The 14,929-nt window shown below is 38.6% G+C and overlaps 2 protein-coding genes across 7 annotated transcripts in view; one reads left to right on the top strand and one right to left on the bottom strand.

The window, feature by feature from the left end:
• The window catches only part of asb14a (ankyrin repeat and SOCS box containing 14a), a 51,322-nt gene extending 44,383 nt beyond the window's left edge, over positions 1 to 6,939 (top strand). For all 4 annotated transcript variants that reach the window (XM_073072244.1, XM_073072242.1, XM_073072241.1 and 1 more), the window contains one exon: positions 3,900 to 6,939. In XM_073072244.1, the coding sequence (XP_072928345.1) occupies positions 3,900 to 4,066 (167 nt within the window). In that variant the 3' untranslated portion in view covers positions 4,067 to 6,939. The remainder of the gene's footprint in view (positions 1 to 3,899) is intronic.
• A 370-nt stretch (positions 6,940 to 7,309) lies between these two features.
• appl1 (adaptor protein, phosphotyrosine interaction, PH domain and leucine zipper containing 1) overlaps positions 7,310 to 14,929 on the bottom strand; it is a 59,805-nt gene continuing 52,185 nt past the window's right edge. For 2 of the 3 annotated variants that reach the window (XM_073072237.1, XM_073072240.1), the window contains 3 exons: positions 13,047 to 13,097; positions 11,369 to 11,458; positions 7,310 to 9,373 (listed from right to left, as the gene is read on the bottom strand). In XM_073072237.1, coding sequence (XP_072928338.1) covers positions 9,221 to 9,373; positions 11,369 to 11,458; positions 13,047 to 13,097 — 294 coding nt within the window. In that variant the 3' untranslated portion in view covers positions 7,310 to 9,220. The remainder of the gene's footprint in view (positions 9,374 to 11,368; positions 11,459 to 13,046; positions 13,098 to 14,929) is intronic. The other variant, XM_073072238.1, reaches the window with a different exon arrangement.

Here is a 14,929-nt window from a genome sequence, read left to right as displayed (position 1 = left end):
TTCTATGCTCCAAAGAATAAAGACCTAAATTGTTCTACCTTTCCCTGTAACTTAGGTGCTGAAACCCAGATAACATTCTAGTAAATCTTCTCTGTACTCTCTCTATTTTGTTGACATCTTTCCTATAATTCGGTGACCAGAACTGTACACAATACTCCAAATTCGGCCTTACCAATGTCTTGTACAATTTTAACATTACATCCCAACTCCAATACTCAATGCTCTGATTTATAAATGCCAACATACCAAAAGCTTTCTTCACCACCCTATCCACATGAGATTCCACCTTCAGGGAACTATGCACCATTATTCCTAGATCACTCTGTTCTACTGCATTCTTCAATGCCCTACCATTTACCATGTATGTCCTATTTGGATTATTCCTACCAAAATGTAGCACCTCACACTTAACAGCATTAAACTCCATCTGCCATCGTTCAGCCCACTCTTCTAATTGGCCTAAATCTCTCTGCAAACTTTGAAAACCTACTTCATTATCCACGCCACCTACCTAGTATCATCTGCATACTTACTAATCCAATTTACCACCCCATCATCCAGATCATTAATGTATATGACAAACAACATTGGACCCAGTACAGATTCCTGAGGCACACCACTAGTCACCGGCCTCCAACCTGACAAAGTTATCCACCACTACTCTCTGGCATCTCCCATCACTGTTGAATCCATTTTACTACTTCAATATTAATACCTAACGATTGAACCTTCCTAACTAACCTTCCATGCGGAACATTGTCAAAGGCCTTACTGAAGTCCATATAGACATCCACTGCTTTACCCTCGTCAACTTTCCTAGTAACCTCTTCAAAAAATTCAATAAGATTTGTCAAATATGACTTTCCACGCACAAATCCATGTTGACTGTTCCTAATCAGACCCTGTCTATCCAGATAATTATATATACCATCTCCAAGAATACTTCCCATTAATTTACCCACCACTGATGTCAAACTGACAGGCCTATAATTGCTAGGTTTACTCTTAGAACCCTTTTTAAACAATGGAACCATATGAGCAATACGCCAATCCTCCAGCACCATCCCCGTTTCTAATGATATTTGAAATATTTCTGTCAGAGCCCCTGCTATTTCTATACTAACCTCCCTCAAGGTCCTAGGGAATATCCTGTCAGGACCCAGAGATTTATCCACTTTTATATTCCTTAAAAGTGCCAGTACTTCCTCCTCTTTAATCGTCATAGTTTCCATAACTTCCCTACTTGTTTCCCTTACCTTACACAATTCAATATCCTTCTCCTTAGTGAATACCGAAGAAAAGAAATTGTTCAAAATCTCCCCCATCTCTTTCGCCTCCACACATAGCTGTCCACTCTGATTCTCTAAGGGACCAATTTTATCCCTCACTATCCTTTTGTTATTAATATAACTGTAGAAAACCTTCGGATTTATTTTCACCTTACTTGCCAAAGCAACCTCATATCTTCTTTTAGCTTTTCTAATTTCTTTCTTAAGATTCTTCTTACATTCTTTATCTTCCTCGAGACCCTCATTTACTCTATGCTGCCTATATTTATTGTGGATATCTCTCTTTTTCCTAACCAAGTTTCCAATATCCCTTGAAAACCATGGCTCTCTCAAACTTTTAACCTTTCCTTTCAACCTAACAGGAACATAAAGATTCTGTACCCTCAAAATTTCACCTTTAAATGACCTCCATTTCTCTATTACATCCTTCCCATAAAACAAACTGTCCCAATCCACTCCTTCTAAATCCTTTCGCATCTCCTCAAAGTTAGCCTTTCTCCAATCAAAAATCTCAACCCTGGGTCCAGTCCTATCCTTCTCCATAATTATTTTGAAACTAATGGCATTGTGATCACTGGACCCGAAGTGCTCCCCAATACATACCTCTGTCACCTGACCTATTTCATTCCCTAACAGAAGATCCAACACTGCCCCTTCTCTAGTCGGTACCTCTATGTATTGCTGTAAAAAACTATCCTGCACACATTTTACAAACTCCAAACCATCCATCCCTTTTACAGTATGGGCTTTCCAGTCTATGTGTGGAAAATTAAAATCTCCCACAATCACAACCCTGTGCTTACTACAAAAATATCTGCTATGTCCTTGCAAATTTGCTCCTCCAATTCTCGCTCCCCATTAGGTGGTCTATAATACACTCTTATAAATGTTACTACACCTTTCCCATTCCTCAATTCCACCCAAATAGCCTCCCTAGACAAGCCCTCTAATCTATCCTGCCAGAGCACTGTTGTAATATTTTCTCTGACAAGCAACGCAACATCTCCCCCTCTTGTCCCTCCGATTCTATCACACCTGAAGCAACGAAATCCAGGAATATATAGTTGCCAATCACATCCCTCCTGCAACCATGTTTCACTAATAGCTACAACATCATATTTCCAGGTATCAATCCATGCTCTAAGCTCATCCACCTTTCATACAATGCTCCTAGCATTAAAATAAATGCATTTAAGAAATTCTCCACCTCTTCCTCTCTGTTTATCTCTAACAGTACAAAGAACTTTACTGTCTTCTTTTTCTTCCTTCTCCCATACATCTGTTCCTACACTCTGGTTCCCCTCCCCCTTGTATCTAGTCTAAATCCACTGGAGCCTCTCTAGCAAATCTACCTGCAAGAATATTTGTCCCCCTCCAGTTCAGATATAAACCGTCCCGCTGAAACAGGTCCCACCTTCCCTGGAAAACTGCCCAATTATCTATAAATCTGAAGTCCTCCTTCCTGCACCATGTCTTCAGCCACGTGTTGATCTACACTATCTTACTATTTCTAAACCCACCTGCACATGGCACTGGTAGCAATCCTGAGATTGCTATCCTGGAGGTCCTGTCCTTTAACTTGGCACCTAGCTCCCTAAACTCACCTTTCAGGACCTCTTCACTCTTCCTACCCACGTCATTGTCCCTACATGGACCACGACATCCGGCTGCTCACCCTCCCTCTTGAGAATACTGAGAATTCGATCCGAGATATCGCAGACCCTGGCACCAGGGAGGCAACAGACCATCCGGGATTCTCGATCTCTTCCACAGAACCTCCTATCTGTCCCCCTAACTATCGAATCCCCTATCACTACAGCTCTCCTCTTTTCCCTCCTTCCCTTCTGAGCTGAGGGTCCAGTCCCGGTGCCAGAGATGCAACCACTGCAACTTGTCCCTGGTAGGTCGTCCCCACCAACAGGATCCAAAACGGTATACTTATTGTTGATGGGAATGGCCACAGGGGTGCTCTGCTCTTCCTGTCTATTCCCCTTCCCTCTCCTGACTGGTGCCCAACTACCTGTCTCCTGACTCCTAGGGGTGACTATCTCCCTGAAACTCCTGTCTATTTCTGCCTCTGCCTCCAGAATGATCTGAAGTTCATCCAGCTCCAGCTCCAGTTCCCTAACACGGTTTGTCAGGAGCTGCAGCTGGATGCACCTTTTGCAGGTGTAGTCATCAGGGACAGCTGTGCTCGCCCTGACTTCCCACATACTGCAAACGGAGCACTCAACTGCCCTAACTGCTGCCTCCATTACCTACTCCTAATCTAATTAGATTAATTAAAGGAGCTTACCTCACCTGGAGTGAAGCTCGTACTCAGCATCTGCTCACTACTTAAATTCTCCCGCTGCCTCATGGGCCGACTTTCACTTGCTTGCGCGGTTGTGCCCCGTTCAAACCTCGCCTCTGCCTGTTCTCGCCGAAGCCTGAATGAGCCAAAGCCGATCCACTCTGCCTCAGTCCACTCCGACGATCACAGCCACAGGTGTATTCTTCATTTAGTTAATTTATGTCAGTGCTTCAAGAAAACAAGACAAATTAACACAAATCTTATCAGAAATCTTACCAATCATATTCTTTAAGTATGTTTGCATTTTACAATTCCAGGAAATCCACGTTCTCTGAAGCATCTATGCAGGCTGATGATCCGAAAATGCATGGGCAGATTGAGACTGCGGTGTCCGGTGTTTATGACATTCCTGACATTGCCCCCTCGCCTGAAGGAATACATTCTCTTCAAAGAATACAACCTGTATAATGTGCCAAATATGTGATTTATTTCCACTAATGCCCTTTTACATTTTAAATATAACCATTGCCATTGCAGTTTTAAAGTGAATAGATTTATAGATGTGCTATTAGAATCAAAATCCAAAAGAGGCAGTGAAATTAGTATTTGCAGAAAAGCAACGTAGGCCAGTGAAGCAGATTGGATTTCCATTATGTTTTTCACTGTAATCATTGAATAGATTTAAGATTAAAACAAATGAAATGCAATGGTTGCTTCACACAACAGTGATATATGCTTGTTTGCTTACTTTACTGAGAAAAGGAGAATGATTAAATAGGGGGGTGATAATTTACTGTCACTGAATATTCACTTAAGATCTGACTTGCCTAACATTTAATACACATGTATTATTGAGAGCATTATTTCATAAAAGTTTGAAACACATGCTAAGGCACAGTGGTTTGTAAATACATGTTTAATAACTAATAACCGAATAAGTTGCATTTTCCAATGTATTGTTTGTTTTTTTATTCACAGATTTTCAATAGCAGCAAGTACAAAACTGGTCACCAAAATAAATTATTTGAATATTAAAAGACAGAATTTTAAACAGAATGATTAAACAAATTTAGTATTAAACCATTGTAAATAATAGTTTTAATCTACTCTCTGTAATAACAATAATAAGCTGAAAGGAACTTCTTGTTCAGTGTGTTACGATTTGGTAGTATCTCAGATTTCTGAAATCAGGTTTGTGCATCTTTTTAAATGAGTGAAATTTAAAATTCACTTACTTGTACCCTGTAAAATCTATTCACTTACTCAAATTTGTAAAAATGCCAATTCTCAAATTTGCAAATGTCTTCTCAATTGCTGTGGAATGAAATGTTATTTTGAAAAGTGATTTTGAATATTCATACACACTTTAAAAAGAACATCATTCATTTAATTGCATTGTTACAACCCTTTAAACTGCTTTGTATATATTTTTTGACAGACATAAACTACTAGGACTTAATAATTACTGAATATGGTCCTATGCTTGTCTGACGTTCAACGGTTTCGAAGTACAGCTAACTTTGGTGTAACATAGATAGTGGCTTAAAATTGCAGAAAGCTGAACAAACTCAGTTGTTTCAATTCATTTTAACTATCTGCTATGCTGAAGCTGAATGAACACACATGAATCCATGGTTTAATATTCAGCCTGCCTTCATAATCTGTACTTCCTGTGGTTTTTCCAAGCAAAATCAGTTGAATGGACGTGTACTTAAGATATTTACAAACTACTCTCACTTTGAAATACTTCACGATATTTTTCACAGCATTGTATGAACTAGAGATAATTATTAATCTGCATACTAAAACATAATTAGTCTGGCAGACTCAGAGCTCTACATGGTTAATTACCACAATATTTTGAGGTGGATTTTAAAATCAGCATTATTTCCTGATAACATACCTGGTTGGGTGTGAGTTAACAGAGGTTCTAACATCTTCAGCATGTCTCCGGAATAGTTAACTGCCCCTGTAGGCTTCAAGGTTGCCATCAACATCCCAGTGCCCAAGAGGGCAACAGTAACCTGCTTGGGTGACTACAATCCAGTCGCACTGACCTCAACAATAATGAACTGTTTTGAGTGGCTGGTTATGGATCACATAACATCCCATCTTCCTGCTACATAGAACTCTTTCCAGTTCACTTATCGCTCAAATCGGTCCACTGATGATGCCATAGCCTCTGCACTCCACCCCGAAATGGTGCCTCCAACACCAGTGCACATGTGCACTTCAGCTTAATATTTAATACGATCACCTTTTGGACGCTGATGGGTAAACTGCCCTCATTGGATTGGAACTCGTCCTTCTGCAACTGGATCTTGACAGAAAGGCAACAGTCAGTCCGTGTTAGCAGAAACATCTCTAACTGCATTACACTGAGCTTTGGTGCTTCATCAGGCTGTGTGCTCTGCACACTGCTTTTCACACTGCTGACACACGACTGCACGGTTGGATCCAGTTCAAACCAAATCAAATGCACTGATGATACAACAGTGTTTGGCCTCGTCAACAACGACCATGAGATGACATACAGGGGAGGAGACGGAGCAGCTGGTAGAATGGCAGAGCACAGTAACTTAAGAAGTCACAACATGGAAAAGCTCAAAGAGATGATTGTGGACTTTAGGAAGGTGTAGACTGACCGTTCCTCACTGCACATAAATGGCCCCTCCATGGAGAGAATTAGGAGCACCAAGTTTCTGGGAGTGCATATGACTATCACACTTGGTCCCTCAACACTGACTCTTTGGTCAAGAAAGCACAGTCTCCATTTCCTGAGCAGATTGAAGAGTGTGAGGCTCCCTCACCACCCCCCACCCCCCAACACTCTAACCAATTATTACAGGAGCACCATCAAGAATGCCCTGACAATCTGCATCACTGGTATGGGAATTGCAGGGCATCTGACTGCAAGCCTCAAAAAAGGATTGTGAAGACTACTGAGAGAATTATCAGGGTCTCTCTTCCCCGCATCAGATATATTTATCCAAAGCACTGCATACGCAGTGTCCTTAGCATTGTCAATGATCACTCCCATCTGTCCAAAACTCCCTTTGACCCCTACCATTAGGCAGGAGGTACTGTAGCGTTAGGACAAGAACTGTTAAGTTGGGAAACAACTTCTTCCCCCAGGCTGTAAGATTACTGAACTTCCTGCCACCATACAGGTCTCATCACATATGAAACACCAGTATTACTTTAACTTGTGTCGTATTATTTGCTAATTGACTTGTGGCGATGTTATTTTATGTTTTGTGTGTATGTGTGTAAGTTATATGTACTGTGCTGTGCAACTTGGTCCAGAGGAATATTGTTTCATTTGGTGGTATACATGTGCACAGTTGAATGACAATAAACTTGAATTTGAACTTGATTTCAAACACTGAGTCATTTGTGTGTATGCTCCAGTCCTTATCCTGTATTAAGCTACATAGATTTACGTTGCGCGAGATAAATTACACCGATTGAGGCCATTTAGCCCAAGTCTCCCCTCTCCATGCTACCGATGTTGTCCAAGGAAAGGGCCTAGGCTGATACAGCTTGGCACTGGTGTCGTCACAGAGCAATGTGTGGTTAAGTGCCTTGCTCAAGGACACAACCTGCTGCCTTAGCTGAGGCTCCAACTAGCAACCTTCAGATCACTAGACCAACGCTTTAACCACTTGGCCACGCGCCAACACTAACATGGCACCTAATCTGTTTAAAAAAAACACACACACACAAATTAATTCTCTTATTTTTATTGCCATTTGCTCTATGTACACTTCATTTTACAAAATGTGGACCTTTAGAAAATATTATCACACAGATAAATGCCAAAGTTACCAGGGATAATTAAACTTACACTAAGTTCTTTTAAATCATTTACTTATGCAGTGCATCAGAAACAAGTCTAAAAAAGGCATTGATCCCATTTAATTACTAATTTTAAAAGAATTATTTTGTCCATTTATGTTTTAGAGGATGATATTTTCTAATTTGTTAATTTTAAACTCACCAAGGAAAAAAGGCTTTTTTAAAAAAAAAAGAATTTTGTAACTTTAAAATAGATCTCTTTTTAACAATTTGAAGTTTACACAAACACCTCACTCATTAATTTTACAGTTTATATGTGCCATATTCTAAAACAAAGTGCAATGGTTTCTGTTTACTTTGTAAGTTTCCCTTTCAAAATGAATACAGAGTCTATGATTATTTTTAAACAAACAATTTTGGGTTTTTTTGGTTTAATTCTGTAAATTTTACATAATGTACTATTGATTAAATTAACTCCATAGTTAAGCCAGTTAAGAGTGAATGTAAAAAAACAATAATTTTATAGTTACTGTATTGCAGTCAATAAACGAAAAGACATAATTCTTTTACATTTAAAATCTGAAAGTAGTTCCATAGTACATACAAAATGAGCCATTTGGACCTTAATATAAGGGACATGCATTTGGTTACAGGCAAGTGTTATAGTAACATCAAATAAAATCAACCCACCTTATTGATAGCAATTTTACAAAACGCAAAAAAGAGTCAGCCAAAAGTTCATTATACCACACCATACACGTGCAAAAGAAAACCAATTATCCGTCACTGCTTCGGTTAAACACTACATATGGAACAGCAGTGTGAGAAGTCTGAGGCACAACTACAGTTAAGTTCAACCAAATTATTTAGAAGTTTCTTGCCCCTCACTCATTTCACAGCTGCAAAACATATTCTCTACGAAGTATGAGGAATAACATGTGACATTTAGAGAAACAAAGCATTTCAATGTTCCTAAAAGGTTTAACCATTTTTGGTACTACTAATAACTCGATCTTTAACATTAAGTTCATAATGTAGATTATACTTAACACAAAATACTGAATCTGGCACAAAGGTTAATCTTAATTCTCGGTGAACAAAAGGTAATCAGTTCAAATTGCGTTCAACTTTGACTTCGGAAAATTGAAATCAAAATATTACATAATAGATTGGCTTATAATATTTTATAAATGCTGTTCCATTATTTCAGAAGCAGCAATTTATGTTACTAGCCTGTTTACTACCTCCAATTTCCAGTAGTGTGTCAGATTGAGGTTGATAAACTGTGTTCCACAGAAAGCAATTCATTGCATTGTTTGGAGTTCATGAACTGCACAGAAGACAAGTGTGCAATTTTAAAATGCAGATCAGCTTATTGCTAAATTATAAAGTATTTGTGCAGAAGTTTTATTTATTTATACAAAGCAGTAGCTGTTTTCTTTTACTGATTCTATGCACGATACATAGCAGATCTCCACGAATTAAAAATGATAAACAAGCTAATAATGTAACATTGCTGCAAGCACATATTTTACACAACACCATAATGTATAAAATATAACAATGTCCTTTACTTTAAAAAAATTATAGGCTTCAAATTAAAGGCAAAGATATGGAGACCAGTTAACAAGCAACCATTTGCTGTTCAGAATAAAACTTAATATTGTTTTATTTAAAACAGATAATATGTGACATGTGTCTTAGTGTTTAACTGCAGTTCAGTTTGCGAGAATCACATTCTACAAATTAAGTTCTATAGTGATCACTAATCTCACTATTACTGTGATTTTATTCAATGTGGACCATGCAAACCGATGATATCATCTTCAATCTCACCACTTCAGGCTTCTGATTCTTTGTTCTTCTTCCCATCATCCCCCTTGTCACTGTCTTCTGATTGGTTGTTGCTGCCCAATGTCAGAAACTGGCCTTCGCCACAAGTCTGGTTTGACCGACTAGAAGCAGCTATTAGACGGCTTTGTTCTTCTAAATCCTGAAAGTATCATTTACATATAATCAATATCACGTATAAAGCAGAGGATTTCTTTGACATTTTTAGTTTAATCTAACTATGGAAACATGGCTAATGAAGTTTCGGAATTAAAAAGAACTATGCATCCAAAATAAATAAATACCTATTTGCAACTAATTTTCATGAGTCCTTGACAATGAATAATACACTTTCCTTTTGAATCTTTTGCACTCAGTATGGGATATATAAATTTGATTACTGGCAGAATTCATTTTGTTCCAAAGCCAGGCTAGTGCAAGCCTACACAGAGATTTTCAAAGATACTTTCTTTTGATCTAGAACAGTCACTGGCAAGACCAGTCTTTATTACTCATTCATTATCATCTTTAAGATGATGGTGGAAGTACATGCCATCTTACCAGAGTTTGCCCCACCAACAATGAGGAAAGATGGCGTGTAATTTGGGATACTTGGAGGTGGTGGATTTCACCAAAACCAATAGTCCTTATCTTTCTAAGTAGTACAGCTCACTTACTTGGCAGGTCTAAGAAGCTTTGCAGAATTATTCCATTACATTTGTAGATGAAAAGCCTTGCAGCTACAGTGTGCGAGCAGTGGAGTCTTTAAGGAGCTTTTCTGAGGTACCAATCAAATGACCTGCTTTGTTCTGAATGATAAGGTCCTTAAGTGTGGTGAGAGGTGCAACCATCCAGGTTAGAGAATGGCTTTCTACAATAAACTTCCATCATGACTTTTGTTTTGGACAAATGCCCAGCTTCCACCCTGCTCTAAGATCTATAGTATTAATGCAGTTGTTCCAGTTCCAGTTTTGTTCTGGCCCGTTGTAATCTCAAGGATGCTGAAGATGGTGAATTAACCAATGGTAATGTTATTAATCCAGAGAGTTGTTAGGTTATTGTTAAAGGAGGTCATTGCCTGTACTTCTGTGGCACAGATTCTTCTTTTCAATTATCAGTGTATGTTGTCCAAGTCTTGCTGCTGGCAGACATGGTCAACTTCATTACCTGAGATGCTACAACTGGAAGCGAACACTGTATAATCATGAGCATCTCTACCTCTAACTTTATGATGGAAGGAAAAACTCTTAGGAAGCAACAGAAAATAGTGAAGCATCCTGCACAGGGAAACTCCTACATATATGAGCTGAGCCTAAGATAATTGGTTTTCAGAAACAACACCCATCTTTTTTCACATTATCACGTAGCTGTACTGGAACAGATTGGATATGTTAGCCAGAGATGTAACTCGTTGTGAAAAATTTATCTTACTCAACTTGGAACTTGTATAGTTCCAAGTGCATTCAACCCCATCTTGCTATAGAGCAGAGTGAATTCATTTGGTTGAAAATGGACATGCATGCTGATCAGACACACCAAGACAAGAACTAAAAAAGCATCCATGTAGGACCTTGAAAACGATCGGAAACTCTCCAGACTTGTCTTTTGCGCTCATTACAGAAGCTGTGTAAATAACAGAAGGAACATATTCTCTCACACACTACCTAGCTGATCTTCCCATCAAGCACTTCCTGCCTTATTAAGGAGGAATTCAACAATGACTACAGAACTGGAATGGAAGCAAGGGACTGCCTGAGAAGAAGTATCACACACAGACAGAGGGTGCCCTTGCTGTGAAGATGGGACACAAGGACTGTGTGCTGATCATTCTTACCAACATAATCATTAAATCTAGTTTGGCAGGGATTACGTCCATTTTTTTTTTGTTTTCATTAGATCTTATACCACCTGCAGCCATATTCTTTACAGAATATACTGTATTCTGTCTTCGCTATTCGCAATTACTTTTATAAAGACAGGAACATCTGGATGTGCAAACTATTCAACAGGTACCTTTAATGTCAGAGAAATGTATACAATATACATCCTGAAATTCTTTACTACTAACTACCATATTAGATGTTACCTTTTATCAATTGAGCTAAATGAGAACTGAGATATTAAAAAAATACTGTACATTGAGCAAGTTTGATTTTACCTTCTCAATTTGCTTTTGCTTGTTAAGTTCCTTCAATTGTCTTTGCTTCTCTCGGTCAAGTTCCTTCTGTTTATCTGTGGTTCGCCGATCCTATTCCAACAGGTAACACATTAAACTGCACTATAAAGAGGTTTACAATAGAACTAGCAAGTTAAAGCAAGCACTCCAAACTCTCAGCAATGTTATTGATGTATTACGTTTGCATTTCAGGAGACTCCAATATGATATATATCTATCAGAAGCAAGATGTGCAAATCTTACTGGTAATGACATCACCATATTAAGTAGTATTTAGGATAGTGACCAAAATTTAGCAACTAATGCGGAGAGTTTAACTAAAATAGAATATAATTTCATATCGTGAATTATATAATTCTGACTTTATAGAATATAAGAGATGGAGGGATGTTGAGGAGTTTAATAAGTGTTTTATAACAACCACAAGGAATGATGGCCAACGGTGGAACGATTAAAATATACATCTTCAAGAAGTCAAGAAATGCAGGAAGATAGTTTATGAGGCTGGAAAAGATGACAGATGATGAGAAGTATGAAGGAATTTGAAAACAAGAATGAAAATTGTAAAACTAAAGAATACTTTGTCAGGAGTTAATGTATATAAGTGAGCAACAGGATGATGAACACTCTGAATTTGGTGTAAATTACAATATGGATAACACAATCATGGATGATCTTAAGTTTACAATTAATGGCATATCAGGATGCTCAAGAGCTTATTTGAATAATCAAGTCAAAGGTAAATATATCTGCATATAGATGAAGATCCTCCCAGCCCTGTAAAAGTTGTAAATATCATTTCATAATCAGCTACTAGTTATGGATGAAGAGGTGTGACGGCAGTTGGGCCCTAAAATACTCCATCGGTGGTCAGATGTGAAGGAGGTGCCAGGTTGCACTGTTGAACCCTCTGAAGATGTAGTGGCTTAAATTAACAAAACATCTAAGAACAGTGGGGTGCCCACCTGATGACCCACGGGAAGTATCTGCCACCAACAAAGCCCCACCTCAAGATCTCTATGCTATGACATGAGTTAGGATCTGCTTATCAAAGGGATTGAAACATCTAGTCCTATGAGCTTGGACTTCTTGTAATGGACAGAGGATGATGGTGGTGGGAGTGGGGTTTACTGAGACCATTTCCATTTTCATCCTAGTCAAAGTGCTAGTAAATCTTAATTTAGCCAGTCATTACAACCATCTTCTTAATTTCAAAGAGAGCAATATTTGTATCATTGAGAAATTTATTACTGTGATTTATACATGTTTGCTATATGCAGTTCCTAGTTCAAGAGACTTTTAACTTTAAATCTTGGAATTGTTTATTTCAATATTCCTCTTCTGTACATCCCCCTCAACAAAGATTTTCTACTCGCTCCAAGCATATCTCATCTATTGCTGACAGGAGATGTGACTTTGTCCTAACCAGTAATATTTGAATGAGCAGATCCTTCTGTTACTAGGAGGGTCAATATCAGAACCTTGGAGGCAGATATCTATCCTGCTCACTTACATTTCCATCAAAGAACTCAGAATTTATACTTTATTGATCAGGTGCTAATTTTGAACAGTATCAACCATTTTATGCATACTCTATATTCCTTGAGTATGTCCATTTTACAAATAAAGGTAGCTTGTAACTAAAATTCCTTTGACCTACCATTTCTGAATGGAGGGCAATTTGTTTTGCCAATCCAACGGAATCACACATCTGGAAAATAAAAGAGACAATTTTTACAGCTATTGAACTACAGCTATAATTATTTATTTTTAAAAAGAAATTACAGTCGGCCCTCTTTATCCGCGGATTCCGCATGCGCGAATTCAACCAACCGCGAATCGCAAAAACCCGGATGTGCTCTTCCAGCACTTGTTGTTCGAACATGTACAGACTTTTTTTCTTGTCATTATTCCCTAAACAATGCAGTATAACAACCATTTTACATAGCATTTATATTGTATTAGGTATTATAAGTAATCTAGAGATGATTTAAAGTATATGGGAGGATGTGCGTGGATTATCGTGCATCGGGATTGAAAAAAATCAGAGGTTCTCTTACTAAGTAAATCAGAACAGGTACATCCGGTATTATTTAGCGTCAGTTAGTCAAACGTTTGTCTTAGTATATAGTATATATTTTACCTCTCTATGCATATAAAACACTTAAGAACGTAAGTTTCAGCGCCGGGCTCGGGAACGGAAGTTCTCGGGACTCTGGAGAGATCACTCCCAAGTGCGCTCTCCACTGTGCTGGGTTGACGTAGAGGATCAAAAACCCAAAACCCAATAATTAAACCACCGCGTTGCTTAGTAATAATCGTAGCTTTCATCGGGGCAGGGCCTTTCTCACTTTATCTTTTAAAATTGTTCCAATCGTTGACCGACGTAGCCTAATGCTTTTCCAATGACCGATGGTGTTTCAGCTCTTTCCGATCGCTTTATTATTTCCACTTTATTTTCAATCGTGATCGTGATTATTTTTGTGAACAGAAACACTGCACATTCAGAGCTCTGGCGCCGGGTCCTAATGTCCACCGCACTGAGACAGGTTAAATGAGGTCTGGGGTTCCGCTGGGTCCTAAGGTCCACCGCATTGAAACAAGTTGAATAAGGGACTTGAGCATCCGCGAATTTTGGTATCTGCGAGGGGTCCCGGAACCAATCCCCCGTGGATAAGGAGGGCCGACTGTATATCACTTGATAAAACCCCAAGATGTCTTTAAGTGCAATTATGAAGAAAGCACAGCATCTCTACTTCCTTGGCAGTTTGCAAAGATTCGGGATGATATCTAAGACTTTAACAAACTTCTATAAATGTGTAGTGGAAAGTAGACTGACTGCTGCAACACAGCCTGGTATGGAAACACCAATGCTTTGAACAGAAAATCCTACAAGAAGTTCAATACAGGTAAAGCCCTCCCCACCACTGAGCAGAATCCAGCCCAGGTAAAGCCCTCCCCACCACTGAGCACACCAACAGAAAGTGTTGTTGCTGAAAAGCAGCATCCATCATTATGGACCTCCACCACCCAGGACATGCTCTTTTCTTGCTGCTGTCATCATGGAAAAAAGGTACAGGAGCTTCAGGACTCACACCACCAGGTTCAGGAACAGTTATTACCCTCAACTGTTAGACTCCTGAACCAAAGAGGATAACTTCTCTCAACTTCACTTTCCTCATCATTAAAATGCTCCCACAACCAATGGACTCACTTTCATGGACTCTTCATTCCATGTTCTTGACAATTATTATTTATTTATTATTATTTCTTTATTTTTGTATTTGCACACTGCTTGAACACCCAGTTGGTACAGTCTTTCATTGATTCTATTATGGTTATTATTGTATTATGGATTTATTGACTGTGCCCACAAGAAAATAAATCTCAGGGTTGTATATGGTGACATATATGTACCTTGATAATAAATTTACTTTAAACTTTGAGATGACAATTGGCACACATTTTTGTAACCACAATTTCCTCCTTAACCCTTGAAGTCAAAATATAATTCACAAGTTGAAGAGGAAACCACGCTCACAA

The sequence above is a fragment of the Hemitrygon akajei genome, chromosome 19 (assembly GCF_048418815.1).
Source record: "Hemitrygon akajei chromosome 19, sHemAka1.3, whole genome shotgun sequence".
NCBI classification, from domain to species: Eukaryota; Metazoa; Chordata; class Chondrichthyes; order Myliobatiformes; family Dasyatidae; genus Hemitrygon; species Hemitrygon akajei.
The sequence above is the reverse complement of the archived record's forward strand: the minus strand, read 5'-3'. Positions and strand labels throughout refer to the sequence as shown.